The 27,901-nt window shown below is 46.4% G+C and overlaps 1 protein-coding gene across 2 annotated transcripts; it reads right to left on the reverse strand.

Annotated features, from left to right (window-relative positions):
- Positions 1-1,107: 1,107 nt before the first annotated feature.
- On the reverse strand, positions 1,108-27,486 carry MFSD11 (major facilitator superfamily domain containing 11). 2 transcript variants are annotated; one of them, XM_059150313.1, is made up of 14 exons: positions 27,351-27,486; positions 26,899-27,069; positions 26,336-26,391; positions 24,632-24,739; positions 23,601-23,680; positions 23,383-23,479; positions 22,094-22,152; positions 21,315-21,459; positions 18,866-18,906; positions 11,691-11,756; positions 9,481-9,606; positions 6,162-6,336; positions 5,178-5,313; positions 1,108-4,252 (listed from the first exon to the last, which is right to left on the reverse strand). In XM_059150313.1, the coding sequence occupies exons 2-14, from the start codon at positions 26,992-26,994 to the stop codon at positions 4,088-4,090; spliced, it is 1,350 nt and encodes a 449-aa protein (XP_059006296.1). In that variant the 5' UTR covers positions 26,995-27,069; positions 27,351-27,486; the 3' UTR covers positions 1,108-4,087. The 2 variants fall into 2 exon arrangements, with proteins under 2 accessions (XP_059006296.1, XP_059006295.1); XM_059150312.1 differs by lacking the exon at positions 27,351-27,486 and having other exon boundaries at positions 26,899-27,344.
- Between the last annotated feature and the right edge of the window lie 415 nt (positions 27,487-27,901).

The raw sequence follows: 27,901 nt of genomic DNA on the forward strand, positions 1-27,901 counted from the left end.
CCTACTTGGGTTTATTAAGAGATGCATAAAACAGGCAGCTTCTCACCTAGTAAGTAGAGGAGTTGAACAAAAAAGAAAGATTTGTATAGGAAGGAGCATAGGAAAAGAAAGTTATTAGAAAAAGGAAAAAAGAAAAGATTCTTTGTGGCAAGATCATCTTTCCCTATGGGAAGGGCAAGGGATCTGACCCCATACGTGTATCCCCTCATCTTCCCTTTGCGGTTTGGAGAAGGCCCATGGGACAGATTACCTCATCGATGCTGGCCAGAAAACTCCTCACTGACCAGTTCAGGCTACACTGCAAGGAGCAAAGGTATTACCGGATTTGGTGACTTGGTCGAAATGACGCCATTTTGGGCCCGTGGTTTTCTTTTGAACACCATTAAACACACTTCCGTGTTCCTCTGCCCACCCAGGCCCTGGCGACTACTACTCTACTTTCTGTCTCCATGAACAGGGCTGTGTTGGGTATTTGACGCATGTGGAATTGTAGCTTATTTGTTCTATTGTGACGGGCATGTCCCAGCGTCGTGTTTTCATGGTTCATCCATGTTGCAGGGGTCAGCACTTTGCACGGCTGAACGATACTCCATGGTATGGACCACCCAATTTCATTCACTTGTTCATCTGTCCGTGGAGACCTGGGTTGTTGCTACCTTTGGGCTACTGTAAATAATGCTGCTATCAACGGGTTCTACAGGTATCTGTTCCAGTTCCTGCTTTCAGCAGTGTTGGGTACATATCCAGAAATGGGTATGTATGGTGTTCGTTTGGTGTTCATATGGTAACTCTAGATTTTTCTGGAACCGCCCTACCCGTAGAGGCTGCACGCATTATTTTCATAGTCCCACCAACAGTTTTCAAGCCTTTGTATGGGAGAACTCTAGGGAGGGGATGGGGAACTCTTCACACTAGTGGAGAAGACATCGTGATTCAATCAAGGCTGTTCAAGGTCTCGACCAAATTTCAATATATACCTTATTAAATTTTTGATAAAAGATCAGCACACCCATATCCACACACACACCCCCCATGTGAAACCAAGCTAAGACTTCTACTACACACAGATGTGAAGATAAAATTATCTGACAGTGTACGAGACAAGTATAAAAACTAAACTCTTTATTTCATGGTCACATTTCCTTTTTAACTCAAGTATGAAAAAAAATTAAAAGATGCGCTTAGTGTTACCCGTCATCTAAGGAGCCCACCAAAATCGACGCTATTTATAGACATTAAAAAACCAAATGAAAGCCAAAGCCCTGGAAACCCAATGTGAGTACAGAACTCCAAGTGAGTATGATTGCCCGGGTCAGTGGGACGCAGCCCGGGAGGGGTTTTCCCCGACGATGTACCACACCCGGTTTCGGTTTCTTCTTGACCCGAGTTACCAGGAATCCTCCCAGTGGGATGAGATGCTGCGGCTTTCTGGGAGGGAAGTATTCTGTGTCACTTCCAGAAGCTACTTAACCTCTGCCAGCCTCGTTCTGTGGATCTGTTATGAGCACATGGAGCTAGAGCCCAGGAGGAGGTGGGATGTGGGAACGCAGATCCCGTGCGAGCTTACATGCAAAGGAGTGTGAGCCTGGTGTGATAAGCAGCCTCGTAAGACGGTTCAGAGGCTCGCTGACTCCTGGTCCTCACCTCGTGTAGAATATCCCATCCGGGGCTACCGACTTGCATCCAACAAAGAGAATATAGCACCAGTATTGGGATGTCCCTTTTGAGATTAAGTTACAAAAGACTGTGACTTCTGTCTTGCTACCATTCTCTGGCTTTTCTGACTTGCTTTCTCTGATGCAGACAGTTTCCGTGTTGTGAGCTGCCGCGAGGACAGCCCCTTGTAACAAGGGACAGAGAGCGTGACCTTCAGCCTGCAGCCATGAGAAACGAAGACTCTTATCCAGCAGCTCGCAAGGAGCTGACTTTTGCCAACAGCCGCAGGAGGGAGCGGAGCAGGGGGTCTCTCCCCAGTGGAGCCCAACCCAGCCTTGTGACAGACTCTGAGCCGGCAACCTGGCCTAGCCACGCCGATTCCTGACCCATGGAAACCGTGAGATGGTAAGCGTGTGTCGTTTTAAGGGGTTAAGTTTTGGGGTAACCTATGATTAGACCATGATAGAAAACTAATACACCCAGGTAAGCAGTCCTGTGCTTAAAGAGACAATAAAATCACTTGTATTCATTGTGCAATCGCATTTACAAAATTATTTATATACGATCAATAAACAACTGGGTTTATCGCAACGCTGAGAAAGAAAACCAGAACTTTACACAACCTGGAACAAGAGTTTAGTGCTTCACAGAAATGCCATTTCTCTGCAGAGTCGAGCTGACCACACAGCTTTCTGACTCCCTGCAGAACGTGTGCCATCAAGTCTGAAAACCACACTCCACTGAATTTCTTCAAATTTGTAAGCCAACTATAAAAATCTACAAAACTCTAGCAGGTTTAAAAAAAAAAAAAAAAGAACAATAGAAAACAAAGTATTATCTGTCCTCCTGGCTGAATTTACCTTGCTGTAAAAGTCATCATTCGTACAGTTAAAATTCACAGGTAAACATGAGCTCTCCCATTCATAAGAAATGTCCAAACAGGCAAATCCACAGAGACAGAAAGCAAAGTAGTGCTTGCCAGCACGAGGCCAGACAATAGGGAATGACTGCTAAAAGGCATGGGGTTTCTTTCTGGGGTGATGAGAATGTTCTAGAATTACACCATGCTGCTTATCTGTACAACTTTGTGAATATACTAAAAACAAATATTAAATTGTACATTTTAAAATGGTGAGTTTCATGGTTTCTGAATTACATGTCAATTAGAAAGAATCTGTAGGCAAGCTCTTATGGAGGAAAGTGAGTCCCTTTAAACATCCCTCCCAGGGTGCCTGGGTGGCTCAGTGGGTTAAGCCACTGCCTTTGGCTCAGGTCATGATCTCGGGGTCCTGGGAGAGTCCCGCATCGGGCTCTCTGCTCAGCAGGGGGCCTGCTTCCCTCTCTCTCTTTCTCTGCCTGCCTTTCCATCTACTTGTGATTTCTCTCTGTCAAATAAATAAATAAAATCTTTAAAAAAAAAAAAAAAAATCCCTCCCAGACAGTTACGCTACATCCCCAGAAGGACGTGCATCACCGCAGAACAGCTTACATGTCCCTTTTTCTTTCTTTCTTTTTTTGCATTGCGTCTTCTAGGAAAATGCTAGCAAAAATCCTTCTCCAGTAAATGTGTATTGTTGTTGTTGTTTAAATGTGTTTTGGGGGGCACCTGGGTGGCTCAGTGGATTCAGCATCTGCCTTTGGTTCAGGTCATGGTCTCCAGGTCATGGGATTGAGTCCCATATTGGGCTCCCCGCTCAGCGGGGGGTCTGTCTTTCCCTCTCCCTCTGCCCCTGCCCATGCACGCTCTCGCTCTCTCAAAGAAATAAAAATAAAATCTTAAAAAAAATATTGTTTTAAATGTGTTTTTGTTCATTTACATGTTAGATTCATTTTAAAAACTCTGGACAATTTTCACCTTGTTTTATAATAATTAGTTACTCCTTGCTACACATGACAAGGTAGGGAAACTTACCAAAACAAAGCGTTTAAGGAGGAAGAAAGTGTAAATCTTTTCAAAGATTCCACTTCAGCATCTCACAGTTTATTTAAACATCACTCCCAGACACATACGGGGGCTGTATATGCTCCCCATCATCACACAGCAGCACACACTCCACACCAGGCAAGAATCTTCACTTGACAAACGGCCTAGTGTTCTGATTGGGGGCAGCATCTTTCGAGGAGAACAGGAGGGCAAGAAAACATTTACACTCTATAGCATGATGATAAGGAACTTGAGACAGAGGACTTGCAAAACAACATTTCTGAATGATTATAATTGACAGAACAAGTTTCCCTTATTCTGCTTATTTTAAATAGCTAATGTCTGTAAACTTGAACACCAACCCTGACTGACTGAGCAGTCTTGATTCTCTGTGTTTCCTTCCAGAACAGCGTCCAGCACTCTGCGGACGCTGAAGGTGGCTTCTTCAGCCGAGCCGACGTCCCGCGCGTCGTCCGCCGCAGCGCCCCACCTCGCAGGTGCCCCGGGTCAAATACTCCGGTAGTCAGAGCCCCGGGCCACGATGGCAGCGGCTGCCCACTCCACGGAGAAAAATGAAATGGTCCCAAAGAATCCAAATATCACCATGACCAGGAGTTGCCAGTGAAGGAGAAGGTAGTTACTGTAGAAAAATGCCACGGCTGCGCAGATGGACTGAGAGGAAACAGAACGGGTCAGAAGACGCCCTCCGGCGACCCCACTGCTCCCCAGCAAGCCCCGCCACCCTCTGCCCGGATGGGACTTTATCAGCCACCAGGTCACAGATGTGCACCCTACATTCCGGCGGAGAGCTGGCAGCTCAGGCAAGCGGAAATGTTATTCTAAATAGGATTTTGCAGGGTGCCTGCGTGGCTCAGTCAGTCAAACATCTGCCTCTGGCTCAGGTCATGATCCTGGGGGCCTGCGATTGAGCCCCACATCAGGTTCTCTGCTTGGCGGGGAGCCTGCTTCTCCGCTGCCCCCCACCACACTCATGTGGGCCCACTTGCTCTCAGTCTCAAATAAAATCTTTTTTTTTCTTGAGATTTTATTTATTTATTTGTCAGAGAGAGAGACACACACACACACAGAGCACAAGCAGGAGGAGTGGCAGGCAGAGGGGGCGGGAGAAGCAGGCTTCCCACTGAGCAGGGAGCCCGATGTGGGACTCGATCCCAGGACCCCAGAATCATGACCCGAACCGAAGGCAGATGTTTAACTAACTGAGCCACCCAGACGTCCCTCAAATAAAATCTTTAAATAAATAAATAAAATAGTATTTTTGTGAGAAACTGAGTAATAAAATAACGTACACACCCAGTCAGAAATGCGCTCGTCTACAGGACAAAGGGACTCTGGTACCTAAGGCAAGAAGCCTCTAATCTGCACACTAAAACCAGAACAGCAAATCTCTTGCACTAGCGGGGGTGGGGGGGATCACGCCCCGTCGCTGCTTCCTCAGTCCAATCAGAAATACTTTCAAGGATGCCCCTGACTCTCGTTTCAGAACCATCGAGAAAACAATGTTAAAGCACTTAAAAAAAAAAAAAAAAAAGGAGCCCAGGAACCTGGCATCAGCCCCGCCGGAAGGGGAGCTCACCTGCACAAATTTGAAGACGGCAAAGGCCGGCGCGCTGTCTTCGGAGTAGAGGAAGCCCAAGATACTAAGCAACTGGGTATTGAAGCAGCTGTCCCCAAGGCCCAGCAGGAAGCTGCAGAAGATGGCGACTTCTTTGCTGCACAAACGGGAAAATGAATTTCGAACGAGCACTCTTAACAGTATGTGTTAGAGCCCTTTCCAACGTCAGAGCATTCCCCTACAGGAGCATTTCGCTTTCAAGGCTTAAACACTATGAAATAAGAAGAAATCAACACTGGATGCTACAAAGTAAGAATTTATGCTCAAATGCACTCACCTGCACAGTCCAAGCCAAGTCTGGTCTATGAACTGGGTTGGGGCAGGGCCCCCCACCTCGCCCCGGATGGTGTGTCTGGGCATTAAGGTATCCATCTATAATGGATTTGAGTTGAGTGCAGGGAAGTAAGATCCTCGAAATGGACATAACCAGCTGTGAATGAACAGGATGGCCTACCCCTTCCCCACTGTTCACTGCTCAGAGAGCAGCTACAGGATCACATTGGATACTTGTATGTCCTTTCACAGATCAAAAAAAGCATTTAGTGGGCCAAAAGGTTAAAACTAACAATTGCAGGGTGCCTGGGTGGCTCAGTGGGTTAAGCCGCTGCCTTTGGCTCAGGTCATGATCTCAGGGTCCTGGGATCGAGTCCCACATTGGGCTCTCTGCTCAGCAGGGAGCCTGCTTCCCCTTCTCTCTCTCTGCCTGCCTCTCTGCCTACTTGTGATCTCAGTCAAATAAATAAATGAAATCTTAAAAAAAACTAACAATTGCAAAAATAACTTGGGATTCTCCATGAACTCTGATTTAAAATAATCAACATTTGCCAGAGGACCTTATAAAGAAAACAGAATTTCAGAAAATGATTAACTGCTCCATTATGAACATCTAGCCACCGTTACCTCCCATCCTTCCTTAAATTACTAGAAAAATGACAGTCACTATACCTGGATTTGATGTAAGCGCTGCTATCGGTCCCTTCAACGGGAGCAATAGGAGCATCCCCAGGCATGTTGAGAAATATCAAATAAAAAGCTATAAAATGCACCAGGATGCCCAACAACACAACCGGATTTCTACCAAAACGATTATTCTTGCTCAGCAGACCAAAGAGGCTTCCACCTACAGAACCAATGAAGTAGAGAACAGAAAAACACAAGGCCAGATTAATAAATTGAAATTTTGGTTCTTTGAAAAAGATAAAGAAAACAGAGCATCCAACAACTAGTTTAATCAAGGGGAAAGCAAGCACAAATGTTAAAAATAAAAAATAACCACTGAAACCGAAGAAATTTCAAGAATCAGAATAGACTCCAAGGTCAGTGTGGTAACAGGGAGTGGATTCAGCCCCTGCCTGAAAAAAAATGTACAACAAATATGATGCAGTAGTTTTGAAGACACGAGACATCAGATGACAAAGGGCAGTGATCTCTGCGACAGAAGGGAAGGAGGGGAGCCCCGCTACTGCCCAGCTGCTGGTCTAGAGAGAAGCTGAGGCTGCGCTGCAGGGGTGGGGGATGTGGGGGAGTTTAGGTGGAGCCCACAGCCCTCCCTGAATGGAGGGATACCTAGGTGGCTACAAAGTTCCAGAACAGGCTATGAGAAAGGAAAGCTGCACAGAGAGACAATTCCAAAGATCTACAGAGGGTTCCTCTGAGTCTTCCCTAAGTGCTGATCAGCACAGACTGTGAGTAAATTAGCAGAGAGCTGCAAAAGAACTGTCTAGAAGGGTTAGCTATATTAGATGTATTAAGACCCTGCCCTGGGCTGGGGGCCTTGTCCCTCAAGCCAGACAGGACATCTCATGACTCAAAGGCACTGGGTGTGCACAGAAGGGTCTTTCCTCAAGAGTGAGGAATAATTAGCCCTCGTCTGAGCACTGCTTTGGTTCTGTGCAACAAACCTCAAAAGCCCCGAAAGAGTCCTACTGTTTCCAAGTAAGTGAACCACAGCCAAGAACAAAGCTGAAGAATATTTAGGGGCGCCTGGGTGGCTCAGTTGGTTAAGTGTCTGCTTTCAGCTCAGGTCATGATCCCAGGGACTGAGCCCCGCATCAGGCTCCCTGCTTAGCAGAGAGCCTGCTTCTCCCTCTCTCTCTGCATGCCGCTTTGCTTACTTGTGCTCTCTCCCTCTCTCTGTCAAATAAATAAATAAATAAAATCTTAAAAAAAAAAAAAAAAAGAATATTTTTAAGAATACAAAACTATCCAGCGCCCCACCAGGCAGAGTTCACAAAGTCTGGTATCTCCAGTGCGACCAGGCAAAGCAGCAGGAAAGCATGACCCACCATGAGGAGAGAAAGCAGTCACACACGTGGAGGTGTCATAGGATCCAACAATTCCGGTGCTAGTTCCAGAACCCAAGGGAATGAAAACATAAATCCGGACAGCAACCGTACATACGTGTTCACAGCAGCATTAATTACACTGGCCGAAAAGTGGAAACAACCCAAATGTCCAGGGAATGACGAATGGCTAGGTAAAATGGGATAGATCCCTACAATTAAATATTATCTAGTCATAAGAAAGGATGCTGCTGGTATGTGCTAGAACGTGGAGGAACCTTGGAAACATTATGCTAAATGAAAGAAGCCAGAGCTAAGGGACCATGAATCCTGTGACTCCATTCATATGAAAAGTCCAGAGTAAGCAAATCCGGAGAGCAAGGACGTTAGCAGTTGTCTGGGGAAGGGCAAGAAACATTTTCTAAAATTAGACTGCAGGGATGACTCACAGCCCTGTGGGTGTAACTAAAAACACTGACCCGTACACTTTAAGTGGGTGACATACATGGCACGTGAGTTATAGTTCAATAAAGCTCTCCAAAGAAATTTAAAAACCCAGAACTGTCGCAGATATGAGAATGAGCAAAAACATTAAGACGATTACTCTAACTACATTCCACAGGTTCAGATACATATAAACAGCCGGTACAGATCGAGGTATGCGCAGTAAAGGAAGGAACAGAAACCACAGAATTCTGCTCTCCCGGTCGTGCTGACCACCACCGGCCATTCCAAGGGTCCTACGGGTTTTTAGCATCTGTCTTCTTCCCTCAGCCATAAGCTCCAGGTGTGCAGGGAGTCTCTTATTCATACAATGGATGCATAGTAAGTATCTGACAAACTGGAAAGTTCCTCCTACAGGACAATATCCAACACACACTCCCGGCATGGAACCCGCTTTGCTGACCGAGGGCTACCCGCAGGTGTGCCGGGCCCCGGGAGGGGTACGGAAGTGTTCAATCACTACCTCGTACGCCGGAAACTCATATTACATTGTACATTAACTAGAATTTGAATAAAAAACATTAAAAAAAAAAAGAAGAATACCTACTGTGCTACAGAAAAAAAGATTGGTCTTGTTCCTTGTTGGGCCTCCTGCCCACTTCCTGGCACAGAGCTGCTCCTAGAACCCGGCGCACGTCCTCAGGGTCCGGTGTGTCTCCTGGTTGTTCTCCACTACTCCCTTCTGACCACACCAGAGTTTATACAAATGAGGTGATCCCTGAGGGGTGTGGGGTGGTGCAGCTAACTTCAGGATGGGGGCTGGTTGCCAGAAGGACCAAGGCATGCTTAGAGGATTGGAACCTTCAGCCCCGACCCCCAGACCTGGGGTAGGGGAAAGGGGTTGGAGATTGAGTTCAACTGTCATTAGCCAATGACCTCATCAACCCTTCCTCTGTAATGAAATGTCTGCACAAACCCCTAATGGATGGGTTTGGGAGAGCTACCCAGGTTGGCTGGGGAACACATCCACATACTGGGAAGGTACCATACGGGGCAGAGGTTCCTGCGCTCGGGACCCTCCTGGTCTCTACCCTGTGTGCTTCTTCACCTGCCTGTTCACCTGCATCCTTCATAAGCTTTAGTAGCACGTACAGCATTTTCCTGGGGGTCCATGGGAACCTCCAAACTTGCAACCACATCAGACAGAAGGTAGCCTGCGGACCCAGGACTTACGCGGGGCATCCAGCTTGCATCCAAGATTCAGAAGACACTTTCCCTAAGAATTTTAAGAGAAAAAGCTCGGAGAGACTACAAGCTTTCCTATGTATGGTTTTGACAGGGAATTAGATGGCAAACATCTCATAGTTATCTTAGAACAATGATAATTAAAAAAAAAAAAACAACCCCAAAGACCTACCTGTCTGGGTAAAAATAAGCAAGGAAATTAAAATTCAAGGACAGAGAGGTGAAGTACACTTACAATACGTATGATAACAACAATGAACTGATTTCACACAGGAACATTTTTTCAGACCAACCTAAGATTTCTCCAATGCCAATGAAAATGCCAGAAAGTCCAATAAGGCTTTTCTCTTCCGTTCCGAATTTATTTACAGCACCAATACACGTTCCATAGACACCAGAGAAGAAAGTCAATTCCAGACCTTTAGGAAAAAAGCGGATTCAATTACACATTCACAATCTCCATTCCTGGTTCCTCTTCATGGCTGGTGGTATTTGAGCTATATACACGTACACAGTAAAACTCACTCGGCCTGATGCCTTACTCCCTTAATGCTGTGTGGCTGATGAAACGGAATTAGCCACAAGATGGCAGTTGCCATGTGTTTCAGATAAGAATACACAACTCAAATAAGCAAACCCTTTACACCTTCTGTTAGAAACTGTCCTTTGGGAGTGCCTGGGTGGCTCAGTCATTAAGCATCTGCCTTTGGCTCAGGTCATGACCCCCAGGGTCCTGGGATCCAGCCCGGCATTGGGGTTCCTGCTCCTCAGGAAGCTGCTTCTCCCTCCCCCACTCCCCCTGCTTCTGCTCCCTCTCTTACTGTGTCTCCCTCTGTCAAATAAATAAATAAAATCTTTTTAAAAAGAGAGAGAGAGAGAGAAACTGTCCTTTGGGGCACTGGGTGGCTCAGTCTGTTGAGCATCTGATTCCTGATTTCAGGTCAGGTCATGGTCTCAGGGCTGTGGGATCGAGCCCCAGGACGGGCTCGGTGCTCCGTGTGGATTCTCTCTCCCTCCGCCCCTCCCCCTTGCTCGTGCTTGTGTGCATACGCACGCATAAGCAGGCTCTCTCTCTCTCTCTCAAATAAATTAATCTTACAAACAAACAAAATGATCCTGTGTGGATATGGGACGGACAGAGGACGGTACACATGCAAGTCTGTAATGGTGATTTTTAAAGCACCGTGACCTTATTAGTTGCTCTCCAAGGTTAACCGGAAGTGGGTTTGGAAAACCAATGCATGCTATCCTCCTCTGCTTAAGGGCAAAATGTCTTCATTCAACTCTTTTTCCCAGAAAAGGAAGTTTTAAAAATTAGGGCTAAAAAAATTAAGGTCAATCAGTAGAGGACCTCATTCCTTAATGCTACCAAAACTTAAGTGAATTTTAAAGATGTCTGCCATTCATTCTATTTCTCAAAAAAAGATGTTTATACCTGAAAGGTAAATAAAGGCATAAGTAACATTGGCCCATTATAGCTTTTTTTTTAACATGACAGCACTTTTTTTTTTTTTAAAGATTTTATTTCAGAGAGAGAGAGAGTGCACATGCACACAAGTGTGAATGGGGGAGGGGCAGAGGGAGAAGCAGACTCCCTACGGAGCACAGAACCCTAGCACCCTTGATCCCAGGACCTAAGCTGAAGGCAGATGCTTCACCGACTGAGCCACCCAGGCACCTCGACATAATAGCACTTTTTAAAAGGAAATTTCCTTATCATTCTGAAAATCCGAGAGTGCTCCAGAGCCACCAGGGAACCACAGAGCTCATTCCATTTCATTAGAAAGTGTATGAATCCACTCAGTTATTTTCTGCAGAGCTCCATTTTGCCCTAAAATCACTGGTTGTGGGCCACCTGGGTGGCTCAGTGGGTTAAAGCCTCTGCCTTTGGCTCAGGTCATGATCTCAGGGTCCTGGGATCGAGCCCCGCATCAGGCTCTCTGCTCAGGAGGGAGCCCGCTTCCCTTCCTCTCTCTCTGCCTACTTGAGATCTGTCAAATTAAAAAAAAAAAAAATCACTGGTTGCAATGCCTCCCGGGGTCAACACTTTGGTAGAACCCTCCCACGCTGAATTTGCGCTGGCCCTATGACATGCTTCCACCAGTGAAACGCTGTCCAAGTGACACCGGGCTCAAGCCTTCGGAAAGTCTGGTTGGTTCTCCTTTTGCTCTTTTTGGAGCCCCTAAGCAATCTGGCCTTCCTGCTGGATCGGAAGGAAGGGACCACTTGGGAGGGGGCCACGCAGCCACGGAGACTACCGTGAACAAAGACCCAGCCTTGAACTTGACCCCTTCAGACATGCAAAGGAAACTATCCAGAAGCTGTGACCCCAGCTGCCTCTACCAGCACCCAGAAGAGACCTCATTTAAGACCATCAGAAGAATCATTTAGCTGAGCCCCATCAGTGCGGAGAGCTGTGAGAAAGAATCACGTGGTGGTTGTTTTCAGTCCTCACAGTCATGACGCAGCCACAGAAAACCCAGGCCACTGTCAGCCCTGTTACCTGTATAGGCGGTCGTAATACTAAGGAGCAGCATCTCCTTGGTGACACATAACTTCAGAGACTTTTCTGTAAGAAAGAAAACAATGCAAGAGTGCTTAATGCGATTTTAATTGCCCCATGATTCTAAAACACTTACTCAACCCAGACACCTCTTGTCGGTAACGCCAGCAGACAGATTCAGTGGGACCGAGGTTAAGGATTCAGACGCTGAAGGGAAGAACTTAATCCGGCCGGTGAATAAAACGCTCTCTCCACCTGCTTCGCTACATCCTACAGTGCTGTTTTGCCCCACACATTCCCCAGCTTGAATCTAAAAAAACAACAATGGAACGGAGAAAAGAAACAAGACTGTGTCAACAGACTTGATTGAGTGAAGGTTGGGCTAAGGGCGACCATGGCCGGCAGGGAGCTAACATCCCGGGGGAAGGAGTGAGTGCAGAGCGGCTTGACGAGTGGACTCCAGAGGACAACTGCCACCCAGGGAGACTGCCGACCGCACTGAGGCTGCCACACCACTTCCTGCGATTCTCAGTTCTCTGGATCTGGGGACAAAGAGTTAGCTCGGTGTATTTGCTTAGGACTGCTTTAACGTCTGTTTTCATGCTGTTCAATGTGGTGGAGATCTGCAGTGGGAAATGCGGTCTAGAATCTGCATATATATTTTTAAAGATTTTATTTATTTGACAGACAGAGATCACAAGCAGGCAGAGACAGCGGGTTGGGGGGGATTCCTTGCAGAGCAGGGAGCCTGACGCAGGGCCCGATCCCAGGACCCTGAGATAATGACCTAAGCCTAAAGAAGAGGCTTAACCCAGTGAGCCACCCAGGCACCCCTAACAATTGCATACTTTAACCATCTTTTTGAACCTGCTCCCATCTCATAGCTTAAGGTCACTGATCTAAACAACAGTGACTCCAGATTTTAGTTCTAACTCAACCACACCCTACAAAAGTTATACAAGACACAAACGGTCTGTCCTGAATTCTGCCACATGCAGAACAGGGTATTTTTTTTCTCTAATCTCACGGAAATATAGAGAGACTAAATGCAGTAAGACATTGTCACCATTTTCACGCATTTCCAGGAAAAAATATAGGATCAATATGAGGTTTAAAACAGTATTTTTCTTAAACATTTTATTTATTTATTTGACAGAGAGAGATCACAAGTAGGCAGAGAGGCAGGCAGAGAGAGAGACGGGGAGGCAGGCCCCCCGCTGAGCAGAGAGCCCAATGCGGGGCTCGATCCCAAGATCCTGAGATCATGACCAGAGCTGAAGGCAGTGGCTTAACCCACTGAGCCACCCAGGTGCCCCTAAAACATTATTTTTAATAAAAAAAAGTAAAGACATTAGCAAAGTACATTTGCTTTTGAATAACCAGAAGATTAACAAAAAATTTTAAAATGTTGGGGCGCTTGGGTGGCTCAGTGGGTTAAGCCTCTGCCTTTGGCTCAGTGGGTTAAGCCTCTGCCTCTGCCTCATGATCTCAGGGTCCTAGGATCGAGCCCCGCATCAGGCTCTCTGCTCAGTGGGGAGCCTGCTTCCCCTCCTCTCTCTCTGCCTGCCTCTCTGCCTACCTGTGATTTCTCTGTGTCAAATAAATAAATAAATCTTTAAAAAAGATTTTTTAAAACATGATCTACAATGATACTATGACTGTGACTGTATGTCATTACGTTTGTACAAAGCCACAGAATATACACCACCCGGAGTGCACCCCTGTGTGAACTGTGGACTCTAGGTGACGATGAAGTGTGAACGCAGCCTCAACCATATTGAAGGGGGACTTGGATAGTGGGGGAGGCTGCGTCTCTGTGAGGGTGAGGCGCACAGGGGAACTCTCCTCCTTCTCAATTTTGTTGTGACCCTAAAATAGCTCTAATGAGACGCTTGGGAGGCTCAGACAATTAAGTGTCTGCCTTCAGCTCGGGTGCTGATCCTGGAATCCTGGGATCAGACCCCACGTGGGGCACCCTGCTCAGTGGGGAGTCTGTTTCTCCTTCTCTCTTTGCCCCTCCCCCTTCTCCTTTTCTCTCTTGCTCACTCTCCCTCTCAAATAAATTTTTAAAAAAATCTAAAAAGATTCTAAAAAATGAAGTGCTTTAAAAACAATACGTCATCCATTTGCAGAAATAGATAAAGTGATCTTAAAGTTCATACGGAAATTCAAGGGGCCCACCGTGGCCAAAATGATCTTGAAAAAGAACAAAGCTGGCGGGCTCACCCTTCCCAACGCCACAGCACGACGGTCATCAGCAGAGCGTGCTACCAGAATAAGGACAGACACGTGCATCCGGAAATGAACGCTCACATTTACTGTCAATTTTCGACCCGACACAACCCAGGGGGGTAAGAACAACAATCTTTTCAGCGGGACAAGCAGGTGGCCACATGCAGAAGAATGAAGTTGGATTCGCACCTCGCAACACACACAGCAAGGAACTTAGAAGAGATCCCAGACCTCAATGTCAGAGCGGAGACTATAAAAGTCTTAGAAGACAACACAGGAGCAAATCTTTGTGACCTGGGCCAGTCAAAACCTTAGAACACCAAAAACACACGCAAAAGATAAAATGGATAAATCATGAGCCCTGGACAAAAATTCAGAACTTTTGAGCTTTCAGAGATACCACTGAGAAAATGAAAAGTCAACCTAAGAAATAGGAGAAAAGATTTGCAATCATATGAGAGACTTTTATCTAGGGTACGAAAAGAATTTTTACAACTCGGCAATAAAAAAAGAACTCATAAAAAATGGGCAGAGGACCTGCGCAGACAGGTCTCCTGAGACGCAATACAAATGCCCCACGAGCATGTGGAAATAGGTTCCACGTCCTTAGCCATTCGCAAAACGCCAATCAAAACCACGAGACACCACTTTACACCCACAGGGACAGCTATCCTCTGAAAGACAGATAAGAGCTCAAGAAGTAGAGAACCTGGAGAAACTGGAACCTTCAGATACGGCTGATGGGACCGTAAAATGGTGCAACCACTCCAGAAGACATCTGGTGGTTCCCGGAGGGTGAAACACGGCGACCAGAACACACAGCAATCCTGCGGCTCCTAGGCGCCTACGGAGATGTGCAGATGTACAGCCACACAAAAACCCATGCACAGGGCGCCTGGGTGGCTCAGCTGGTTGAGTGACTGCCTCAGCTCAGGTCATGATCCTGGAGTCCTGGGATGGAGTCCTGCATGGCTGGAGAGGGTGTCCCCGCTCCGCAGGGGGTCTCCTTCTCCCGACCTTCCCCCTCTCATGCCCGTTCTCTCTCATTCTCTGTCTCAAATAAATAAAGTATTTAGAACAAAACAAAACAAAACAACCTGTCCACACATGTTCACAGCAGCATTATTCATGATGCCTACAAACAACCCATTCTGCAGAACATGCTAGAACACGGATGAGCCTCGAAATCATGACTGTAAGTAAAACCAAAGCCAAGAAATAGGTCATAGAAAAGCACACAGAGTCCGACTCTATGTATACAAAATGACCTCCAGCATAGGCAAGTCCGGAGAAAGAAAGCGCATTAACGAGAGCCTGGGGTGCGGGATGGGGGGGGTGGGGAGGAAATGGGCAGTGAATGCTGACAGGGACATCAGTTCCTCCTGGGCTGAGGAGCAGGGCCTAGAATGGACTGTGGTGACAGATGAAGAACCCTGTGTATGTACTAAAGGCCACTGAACTGTCTACTTTAAATGGGTGATCAGACAGCACGTGAATTATATTCAGTAAACCTGTTCTATTAGGAGAAAAAAATACCACCTAACAGCTTAATGGATCCCCTTGCAGACTTAAAACAATGTTCGACAGAAACAAATTTCATTACGTATACAATTTCAAAATTTGTTTTCACGTAAGAGAGCAAATATGTTCTAACATCATCGAGCTCATTTTAATGGCCAAGATAATCTACCGTACAGATGTACTGAGGCCTTATAGAGAAATATTTCAATTACTTTCAGTTTCTCCCTAATAGACACCTCTTAACCATTAAATCTTAATAAAAGTTCTTAAATTATTTCCTGAGGATAGTCCTGTTAGTGGAATTGCCGGGGTAAAGGCACAGACATTTTAAGGCTCCTGAGAACTGGCCGACTAATGGCTCTTCAGAAAATAACACAAATATATATTCCCATCAGCAAGGTGGTCTTATGCATAGAAACACCTACTCCCCATAACACGGACCATTATTTTTTTATCTTTTGAAATTTGATGGAAAACTTTCAAACCTGTATTTCTTAGACTTAAACAAACACCTTCCCTGCCATTTCAGCTCTATTAAGTTGCTTTGACAAAGGTTCACAGTTTAAGCCTCGAAAGGGCCTTCTTTTCCTTATCGTCTGAGTGACCTGCCTTAGAAGCTTCTCCAGTTACTTTTCTAGTTGCATTTCTACATTGAACCCACCTGGAATGCCAGGAGATACGACATTTGAGTCTCTCTTCCTACACAGCCCACTCCTTAACTTTGCTTATTTAAGAGTCTTTTATTGTATTTATTGTACTGTGGATGTGGGGCTGATTCTAGAATCCAGTTCCACGGCTCTTTCTATCCCAAAGTGTTCAAATGAACTCACAGTCGACTTTAATATTCATTAGGGAAAGTCCTCCTCCTTTTCAAAAAGTTCCTGGGCTATTCTGATTTATTCTTCCAGATCGACTTTAGGACTGCTTCAGGACCAAAAGATAAATTTTAAAGAACTTTCTAGAATCCCATGAAGCATACACACTCAGTTGAGGAATGAGGTGCTTTTCAGATAACCAGGAGCCTTTCCCGTACAACACGCATCACGACATCGACAGAAGGAATGTGATGACTGAGAATAAATGAAACACAGCCCCCCACAATGCCCCCCACCAAGACAGACGGATTACTTAAAGCTTAGACAGTCTTCTTCCTTCCTGTCTTCTCTTTGACTTCCTTGGTACATCATTACCTTCCGTTGTTCCCCAGGGCCCAGCAACCAGCTCCTAAATCTGCCTGTAACACCTTACACGCCCCTTATCTTTTTGGCTGCTCCTTCTTTCTCCCCATTCAGACGAGACAGCTCAACATCCTATCACTCCCACACCCTCCTGAGCAACCAACTAGTTGGCCCCATTGTGTTAGTGCCCCATTTTAATGACAGAGAAGTTGAGGCAAGGTCTGTACACTGGGGAATCTGGTTACTATCCACAGCAGCCAGGCAGAGCAGGTTCCACAATGGTGCAGAGAGGCCGTATAAGCCTCACCAAGGCCGGATGGACCATTCCATAAGCCTGGGGTCATCAATCTCCCTTTTCCTTGACTCCATGGCTCACCAGTAAGCCAATGTTGCTTTCTAGGCCAAGAAGGGAACAATAAGAAGTGAGTATCTATGAAAGGACTCACTAAAAAATATTAAATGCCATCATATATGGTTAAATCGAGGGGCATCTGGGTGGCTCAGGTTGGTTAAGCGACTGCCTTTGGCTCAGGTCATGATCCCAGGGTCCTGGGAATGAGTCCTGCATTAGGGTCTCTGCTCAGTGGGGAGTCTGCTTCTCCCCCTGCTTGTTCTCTCTCTTTCAAATAAATAAAATCTTAAAAAAAATTTTTTTTTAATCTTAAAAAAATAATGGTTAGATTGAGACTTCCATGGGTTTGTTTAGTTTGAGTCCTTTCCCATCTGGTCCCTCTGATCAATAAAGAGCCTGTGACAAACAAGTTTCTAGGCCCGTAAAGCTGAAAGACCTTCGACTGTGGTGACCTCCCGTCCTGCTGGGGGACAGTCAGGCTGCATTCTTTTTAATTACAGCATATCATTAAGAATGTGTTCCTAAGGGGGCACCTGGATGGCTCAGTTGGTTAACCATCTGCCTTCAGCCCGGTTCTTGATCCCAGGGTCCTGGGATCGAGCCCTACGTGGCGCTCCCTGCTCAGCAGGGAGTCTGCTTCTCCCTCTGTCCCTCCACCGGCTCGTGCTCTTTCTCTTTCTCTCTCAAAAACAAATAAAATCTTAAAAAAAAACAAAAACAAAAAACTGGTCCTAGGGGCGCCTGGGTGGCTCAGTGGGTTAAACCTCTGCCTTCCGCTCAGGTCATGATTTCAGGGTCCTGAGAACGAGCCCCGCATCTGGCTCTCTGCTCAGCAGGGAGCCTGCTTCCTCCTCTCTCTCTGCCTACCTCTCTGCCTACTTGTGATCGCTCTGTCAAATAAATAAATAAAATCTTTAAAAAAGAAAAAAAAAAAAAACCTGGTCCTGAAACATAAGAAATACATGTAACAGAAGCCCGATTAAACAGCCTGAACGATAAGATGTTATATATTCGAAACTCAGACTACCACACCCATAGCCTTTTCTAAAAAAGGACCACAGGAATTCTTGGCTAGAAGTTGGGTGCTTTGTATCCTCTGACTCAGGCCATGGCTGATTAGATGAAGAATTTGCATCCAAGCCCAAGGCATCCTGTAGACTCCCCACAAGCACAGAGCGAATAAGGCCAAAGGACTTAACTGAAACAACACGGGCCCTAAAAGGCTGTCCCCCACAAGACAGCGGTCAGATTCTCTCTCCTTGGGAGACAAAGAGGCCGAGAGAGCTAGGGCAGAAGCAGAGAACTGGCCCCCATCAGGCCCTACGAGAACCGGAAGCCATGTTTGCCGGTTTCTGAAGGAACCGCAAGATGGCCGTTATGGGACTCACTGGCTTTGCCGGTGACACAGTTTGGGCTGGAATCCCAGCTCAGCAATGTCCCAGCTACCTGACCTTGGGTAGGTAATTTCTCTAAGCCTCGATTCTCTCTTCTATAAAATGCAGAGAATGGCAGGTGCGTGTTCTAGGGATACACACCTTTAGAATAACACAAAAAGAACACTGAGGAAAGAGCCCCCTGCCGTCGAGCGCAACTGTTCTCCCAGACTCGGTTCTGAGGAGACGGTCTGTGTGTCCTCACTGCCTTGTAAAGCGCAGTCCGTGAGCAACCCGCACCTCCCCGCGTGTCCCTGGCCGGGCAGTCGGGCGGCCGGCCGTCCCGCGCACCCCCAGTTACAGAGACGCCGGGAAGACGAGCGGACTGCGGGGCCGCAGACCTGGAGAAACGAAAACACCGCAGGACCGGCGACCCAAAGCCACCAGGGAAAGGGGGGAAGGCACATGTTGTGGCTGTTCCCAAACAGCTCTTACATTTCAGACACAGAAAATACTTACTGAATGCATCCACTGCTTTTCCCATAGTGCTCTGGGCAGACCTGGAAAAATAAAACAAAATATCAAAGCGTTTTCCCCTGAAAAACTGAAGAGAGAACCAAAATGCTATCATACTTTCATGGATGTTCGTCAAAGCTCCGTCCTCTACGTGGTCTGGCAAACGCTGCCATTGCCCGAGACGCTCCTCGCTCCGGGGTGTCCCTCCGGGACCCCATCCTTGCCTCGGAGAACAAGGGCCACCTGGGTGACCCTTTATTCACAGCTGAACACCGTTCCCTCAAACTCGGCTGAGAGCACACACCCACACGTGTCCTCAGAAAGGCTAGTTCAGGCAGGACAGAACTCTCCTCCACCCTGCTATTCCCATACGGTCAAGACCCCTTGGGAGAACTCGATCTCCCTCCACTCGGACTCCTTCAAAACGAAGTTGGGCGGCGTGAAAACTCTTCAAATGCACCACCAGCCCCTGGGCTGCCAGCCGGGTGCGGGAGAAGCTGGGGGTCAGAGATGTGGGCTTCAGGGGTTTGCCACTTCTTCCTCGTACGGTTTTAGAGAAGTTATTGCTTGCCTCCAAGTTTCACTTGCCTGTTTATAAAACAGGGGCGCCACCACTTCACTGGAACCATGTAACGGGACCGTGTAGCCAAAATCAAGAGTCTGACACTTAACCAACGGAGCCACCCAGGCACCTCGGAACCGTACACTCTGAATGGGTAAACTGTATAGCGTGTGAATTATATCTCAATAAAAACTGTTTTTTAAAAAAAGATTCCTACTTCTCTCTCACCTACTAGAAAGCTCTACGAATACACGAACCTCTCTCTGTTTGTTCAACGAAATACCCTCCGGACAGAGCCTGGAACAGACGCTCAGATACAGACCCAGGGAGGGGGCGGAGGAGGGAGGCCAAGGAGGCAAAACCGCCAATGAAGGAATTCCTGGAGGCCGCCCAGCTCCCAGGGCCTCACGTGGGCCAATTATGCATAAGGGGACGGCTCAGGCAGGACACTGAGCTACCGTTCTGCATCCTCAAATCATCTTCCGTAAGGACGTTAGTGGAATCCTTTAAATTCAGATCCTATTTTTTTCCTTCAATGGCTTTTTTTTTGAGGCAGGTCGGGGCAGAGGGAGAGACTCTCAAGCAGACACCGCCCCCAACCCTGCTGAGAGTAGAGCCTGACATTGGGCTTGATCTCAGGACCCTGAGATCATGACCTGAGCCCGAAATCAAGAGCTGGATGCTCAGCTAAGCCACCCAGGCACGGCCCCTCTTCAACGGCTTCCAGTCACACCGAGAACAGAACCTGCGTCCCTGCACGGCCTCCCGGGACGGACTCCCTGCCCACTGCAGACACTCCCGCTTCCACTCCCTCCCTCTGCCTCCCTGCGGCCCTGGCACCCACCGCACCCCTTCCCACCACCTGGCCTTGGCCGTGGCCATCAGCGGATCCTCCCTGCTCATGGGTCAGGCCTCAGGGAGCCCCCAGCCCTCCACCACCTCCCCCTTGCACTGCCTTCTTCGCACACACTTTGTGGTTTTACACCAGGACCGTCTACACCCCCTCTAAAATTAAGCTGCACTAAAGCAGGGACTTATCTGTCTTGTTCGCTGCTGTACCCCTCAGCTTTATAGGGGGGCTGGCGCAGGGTCTGTGCTCCTTATAGAATAAAGACAAGGAAGCTTTAAGTTTGGGAGACAAAATGCTAAAAGGACTAAGCAACACTGCTTCCTCAGTACTGCATCCCAGCAGTCCACGAATTCCCTGAGAACAGGGATGGCCTGTATCTGTCTGCACGGCACCAACACCGGACGCTGGCTAAACGAACCGGGGTTTTAGTTTCTGCTGAATCTGTGGTATTCACCTTCACAGAATGCTTCTCCAATATCTGTTAGCTTATGATTAAAAATACACACACATAGTTCATATTATGTATATGGACCAGAAATATATACCCATAAGTACATACATATTCAAACCAAAGGTGACTCTTCTCCTTTGCTTTATTTTTATTTTTTAAAATATTTTGTTTATTTATGTATGAGGACAGAGAGAGAGAGAGCACAAGCAGGGGGAACAGCAGAGGGAGAGGGAGAAGCAGGCTCCCCACTGAGTAGAGAGCCTGATGTGGGTCTTGATCCCAGGACTGGGATCATGACCTGAGCTAAAGGGAGACACTTAAGTGACTAAGCCACCCAGATGCCCCTCTCTTTTGCTTTTAACAAACTTAGTGAAATTTTGAATGCTTAGTGATCCTCTGACCGGAGAATTTTAGGCCTTTTTGGGATTAACAAGGGAGCACAGCCTGCCTCTCTGCCTGCTTGTGATCTCTCTCTGTGTCAAATAAATAAATAAAATATTTTTAAAAAGAAAGAAAAGGTTGGGAATCTCTAAACTACATCCACTCAAAATATATTTTCAAATAAAAAGGAACATTGCCAACTTCTTACTCGTTGACTTCCAGGTCCTGGTCATCAGAGGACTCATCTTCTCCCAGGACATTTTCAGAATCTGGCTGCCGAATGAGAAAGAAAAGAACTGTCCCCACAAGGCTAATCACTGTCAGGGCAATAAACACTGTTCTTCGGTCACTCTCTGGAGAAAAAAGAAAGAAGAAAGCAGATAGCACTGGCCATGCAAACAGTTCGAGTTAGTGTGGTGTTTAAAACCATCCAAACGTTTCCTTGTTACATGTTTACTTTACTGCATTAGTGAAAATCTCAAACAAGAAACTCAACAGAATACCTTCACCTTTGTCCTTCAGTTAAAGTACTAATAAGCCAAAAGAAAAATGGCACAAGAAATTAATCATATTCTTTTAACCAAAGAAGTGCACAGACAAAACAAGGGTTCAAAAGTCTAACAAGCGACTGGCAAGCTTGTACACGGCATGACTTCCCCTATACCTTGAGCTGCTGCTCAAAGCAGAGTCAAAAACTAAAATCCTAGCTTAATAATATAAGCAAACTGTGAAGTGTGTAAACCTGGCGATTCACAGACCTGTACCCCTGGGGCTAAAAATACATTCTATGTTTATTTAAAAAAATTTAAAAATTATAAAATGGAAAAAAATAATATAAGGAAAAAAGTTACTAAATACTAAAATCTGAGAGGACTTAAGGCAGCAAGGTTCATTGGAACAATGTGAACAGAGCAATAATGGATCTTTTTGTGAAATTCTTCTTCCTTTTCAAACATGTGTGCATAAAGCAAAGCAAAAAGCACAAACCTGATATCTGAGTTTTCCCTTGCCAAGCAAAATAGATGTAGAGGTTTCCGAAGAACAAGCTGAGGGAAGAAAAGGGAGGACAGGATGTTGAGAATTTATTTCCATATTTATAGTTTTTACAGCGGTTTTTCCATTATTTGTTAAAAAGAGAGAGAAAAAGAGATTTTTTTAAAAGCATATATAATTTTTAAAGTCTCTACCTGCCCTGGATCATTTGAAAGTATCAACTCCGCCCTGACTCCTTCTAAAAAACTAACTGACCCAGATGGAATTCGGTCTCCTGCTACCTGACCTGAATCAGAGCTGCCCTTCAAAGGCTCGACTCTCTTGGAAACATGTGATTTATTGGGACTCCGGAAATGACTACTTGGAAACAAGCTTATGCTACTTCTCCAGTTCTCTATTTTAAAGACTCTATGGCGGGGATTGGGGTGGGGGGAATCCACGATTCAGTTACCTGCATCTAATCAGACACTTTAGCATACTTTCCCAGAAAAGGGATCATTCACTTACAGTTTGGTTTCTTAATACACACCCCCTTACAACTAAACATCTGTATTTATGAAGACTTATCAACACCACAATTTGGGGCAATAACCACGAGGGTAAAGCCTCAGGACAGATTCCACGAAAGAATGACCATTTTTGCTTTTTTACTTAGGAAATATATAACATGCTAGATCATTCAGCACTGATATAGTCTCACTTTCAAATTTTTAAAAATTCATTTATTTTTAAGTAATCTCTACACCCAACGTGTGGCTCCAACTCATGACCCTGAGATCAAGAGTCATATGCACCCCCCCACAACTGAGCCAGCCAGGTGCCCCTCATTTTTGAATTTTAATATATTTGTTCATAGTTATCAAAAGCTGCTCAGTGGGAAGGATGTGGTCTTTGGAATCCAGATAAGGATGGTTTAAATCAGATCAGTTACTTCACGTTTTAAGCCCGTTTTCTCATCTGTAGCACACAGATAATACCTTCTGGTCTCCCTAGGTGGTGAGGATTACTGAGATTTACTAAGGAAGCCAACGGTCCCTGCCTGAAATACAGCAGATACTAAATACATTACGGTTAATATGATTTTCTCTTTACTAATCGTGACTGCCGATGAGGCAGGTGCATGCCTTTCATGCAATTCTCTAAAACATTAACTCCGTATCATATGCAGCTAGGAAGTCAGGTCCTGGAACATGGAAGGATGCAATTTTCAACACAACAAAGATCTAAAAAGATGGTGTGACAACAGAATTAAAGGAAAGACTGAGCTCCAGGAGGATTATTACCTAGATTGTAAGAGTGCCCAGAAAATTCCACTGTTTCTCCCAATAGTATGCTCATCTGAATTTATTGTCAGGCAATTTCCTTGTGCTGTCCAAAGCACTGAAATTCAAACCAAAAGTTTGTCAAGGGAATGAGATCACTTGGCTTCTTCCCCCACAAAACACACGATACGCTTAAGTAAATCCCAGAAGACAGAGAAAATAAACATCAAGATACTTACCGGCAGCTGCAATTCCAATGAAAACAGAAGCTGTGTAGAAGGACCACGGGAGAGGCTGGATAAAAACGGCAATGTACATGCTAAAATGTAACAGGTCAACGCATTACGGTCAAACAATACCGCATAGAGAATGCCAGTTATGCCTTCTAGGAATCGGTTCTGATGATTCTTTTGTTTTAAAAGTCAACCTGGGGGCGCCTGGGTGGCTCAGTGGGTTAAGGCCTCTGCCTTAGGCTCAGGTCATGATCTCAGGGTCCTGGGATCGAGCCCCGCATTGGGCTCTCTGCCTGGCGGGGAGCCTGCTTCCCCTTCTCTCTCTGCCTGCTTCTATGCCTGCTTATGATCTCTCTCTCTGGCAAATAAATAAATAAAAAATCTTAAAAAAAAAAAAAAAACAAAAACCCACAAAAGTCAACCTGTAAAGGACTTCTCCAGTATTGCAAAAAAAAAAAAAAAAAAAAAAAAAGGGACAGATGCGACCTACTCATTTCTTAATGTATTATTTCGAATTGGGTCAGACACTGAATAAGGGTTTGCAATCGGTCTTTGCCAATAGCTCAGCTTGTGCTGGGACTGCAGTTCTACAACCCAGAAGAAAAGCTTAGTTATCTCAGGTTGAATTCCTGCTAATCAACGTGATATAAAATAAGAGTATTTCACAGGAAGTTCTTTCCAAATCCCACAGAAAGAGATGTGGGGATACTATTTTTATGAAGAGTAAAATGAAAGGAAGTGGGCACACATGCCGTCACACTGAAACAACATGGCATCTCTGGGCATCAAGAAGAGAACAAATCCCTAAAATACTGCCTGTCAACTATTCAATCCAAGTAGGCAATTTTTTTTTTTTTAAGTAATCTCTGCACCCAAAGTGCGGCGTGAACCTACAACTCGGAAATCGAGTGTCACATGCCTTTCTGACTGAACCAGCCACGCGCCCCCAAGTCAGCAATTTCTTGTGAAAAGTTTACTACGTGCTTGGAAGGTGCTGAGGGAGTTTGGATTAAATGAAAGAAAATCACACTACTCACCTGTAAAATAAACCACTTGCAAACATAGAGAGCTGAGGTCCTATAATGGCAACCACTGATGGTGTAATCAAATTTGAAGCGGAGAACACGCCATAAATAATTGCCATGCTGTACACACAACACATAAAAGGGAAAAACAAAACCCTTGAATCACTGTCTCCAAAGTGTGTTTTTCCAAATCTGCTTAGAGTCTATAGATTTTTCTGTCATAAACCTTCATTTCTCTAGTTGAACTTAACGATAAGTCTGTCATTAAGCTGAATCCTACAGTGAGGTTTTCACGTACACAGAATCTTGAAGTCTCATCAAATTTCCCTTGGACTCAGCCTGCCTTGGACAACATGCTTTTAATGGAATGGTAATGCATAAAACCAGCTAACATGTAACCTGCAACAGACATCAAACCAAGTATTTTATGGATGTTTTCTTTATTAAATCTGACAGCTCTATAAAGTATTATTATTATCCTCACTCTACAGAAAAGAAAACTGAAACACGGAGGGGTTAAGGTACTTGCCACAAGTCCAGCTGGACAGCTGGGGGAAGAGTGAAGCCAGAATCTCATCCCTGGTGGTCTCGCCCCCGAGGCCACAGTCAACCAGTCTGCTCTACAAGTCAACCGGTCTGCTCTACAAGTCAACCAGTCTGCTCTACAAGTCAACCAGTCTGCTCTACAAACTTAGTTTACAACTCCTGGCAACTGCGTGAAATTTCCTAGTTATAAACAGCAGGCACAGAGTTATCACTCGCTTAAACCAGAACTGATTTAACTCAATCTAATCATCTCACTTGAACATTATTCAGCTACTATAGACTCAGCCCTAGAACACATGTCTTGTAGCAGTGTGATAAAACCATTTTGAGGGTCCTCAATTCATTCCCCAGACACTATCCACAAACCCAAAGTAAATTATTCTCTGACTTTTATGATCCTTTCAAACAGTAAAGGTTTGCTGGAATTGGAAGACAAAATAAAAACTGTAGTATTGTTAATTGCTTAAAAAATGGACATTAGCACCCCTTTATTCTGAAACGTCATATGTAAGATCAGGTTTAGCATAGGGAATAACCAAATAAGATGAGTTGGGGGGGGGGTATTGGTCAGCATCTAATGGTTAATTGCAAAGAAATTAAGAACCCATATGTGCTTCTATTCAAGTGTTTATATCCATGTGTGCATTACACTCCCAGCTTCAATCACAATGTACTAGTGACTCATGAAGATCTTTTCACTTTATTATCTGTCTGTAAAAGTGGGACTAAACACCTTAACAAAAATCTAAAAGCTCCCGATGACAGCACGTTCATCACAAAATTACAAAGACAGGAAGGCTGATTCAAGAATCATATAAAACATCCTCTGTTTAGGATTGAGAAGATGTACTTATGACAACACTTGAGTGTTTATTAAACGCCAGGCGCTGTGCCAAGAGCTTCACACCCATTTTCTGAGCGAGGAAACGGCTTGCAGAAGTAACCTACCTAACGTAACGCAGTGTTAAACCATGAAACCAGGATTTCAAACCCAGTATTTAATTCCACATGACACCGAAACTCGCCATGTTTATTATGTTCTGCCAAACAGACCAGACACAGAGAAAAGGCAACCACTACGAATTCAATCACGGTATCAATGACCGGAGATTCTGATAAGATTTCGGTTAACTACTGTAATACAGGAAGGAAAGTCACAGGGTACCATACCTGGTATAGCCACTGCCGTGAAAGTCTGTGCTATTTAAGCTCCTGATGACAGTTTGCTGCGTGAAAGATAAAGCTAATCAATGAAAACATTTTGCAGTCTCCCTCCCCATCCCCACCGAAGTTTGTCTCCAAGAACTGAAAATGAAGCCCCCGGCAAAAACTCAAAAGATACTCAGTACTTCATGTTGAAAGTCAACTAGGAGACAAGAAGACGGACGACAGGGAAGGGGGAAAGATCAGCTGTAGCTATGCCTGGGGGTTCTTTTCTCCTCAATTCTCCCAGGACTCATGGAGCCCTTAATGCCGACAAGAAATAATAACACGTCACCCCCCAGGTCAACCAGAGGAATAAGCCGCACGGTTGAACTCCCCATCCCGGTACAATATTAGCAAGACCCGTCCGACACACGACATTGACCTGAGGCATAAAAAACGAGGAAGGGCAGGCGGGGAGATAGAAGGCGCGACCTAAGCGCGCGGTTCGGCGCAATTCCTGATTATTGTCATTTTCGGAACGCGTTAGGAGAGGCACGGCCAAGGAGGGAGAACAGACCCCGACTCACCGCCACGTTTCCGCAAGTTTGAAAGGCGGTGAACATAAACATAAAGGCAACTCCTAAAATTATAATGTTGAAGAGCTTTTTAGATTCCGGGGACATGGTGGCTCGACTCGGCCGGGGGCCCGCAGCGGCCCAGGGCGGTCAGCTCTCCTCGGGGCGAACCCACTGACAATCCTGGGGAAGGAAGCGAGACGGTGAGAAGAGGAGGCCGATCCGGGGACAAGGCTGCCAAGCTGTCAACTTCCAGGTCTTGGATCAGAATCGCGGGTCAGAGTGAGGTCCTCCCCGCGGGCAGTCAGGACATTCCTAGGAGCCGATCCGAGCAGAGAAGGGCCCGACCCCCGGAGAGGCGCCAAAAATGTCGTGGCTCACGTTGGGGGGCCCGCGAGGGGGATCGGGGGCCGAGACCGAGGTGCAGCGGCCGGCGCGGCCCCGCCCGCCCGGCCCTGACTCACCGCGGGTCAGGCGACCCGGTCACCTGACCGCAGCCGCGGCCGGCCGCTGGGCCGGCTGGGAAATGTAGTCCTGTACAGCCCGAGACGCGCAGGCGCGCCGTGAGGGGAGGGGCGTCGAACCCGCGCCCCACCCCCCCCCACCAAGGAGGAGCTTCAAAGCGGAACCCCGCCGAGAAATCGGGAACTGCCGGAGGGAACCCGGAGACGTGGTAGCGGGGCCTGAGAAGGCCGGAGACCGCGGGGCAAACGGGAGGAGGAGGAGAAGTACTCCCTCTGATAGAAGCGGGAACCTCCTGCTGAGGTCCGAGCGGAAAAGCTGCGTGGGGCTCGGATATTGGCATGAAAAGAAGGCGTGGCCTGGAAGGGGAGCGCTTCCTGTTCCTCTTGCGGGAGAACGCCCGTACGGCCTCGCAGCCGGAAAGAGCTTTTCGCGGGCTTTCCAACTGCCCGAAAATTCCGCTCCCCCCTCCCAGCAACAGTGACTCCGCGCTTTTCGGCCCGCCCGCCGGACTCTGCGCAGGCGCGTCGGGCAGGGGTGGGGCGCGTGGCCG

The sequence above is a fragment of the Mustela lutreola genome, chromosome 15, assembly GCF_030435805.1.
Source record: "Mustela lutreola isolate mMusLut2 chromosome 15, mMusLut2.pri, whole genome shotgun sequence".
In the NCBI taxonomy this organism is placed as follows: Eukaryota; Metazoa; Chordata; class Mammalia; order Carnivora; family Mustelidae; genus Mustela; species Mustela lutreola.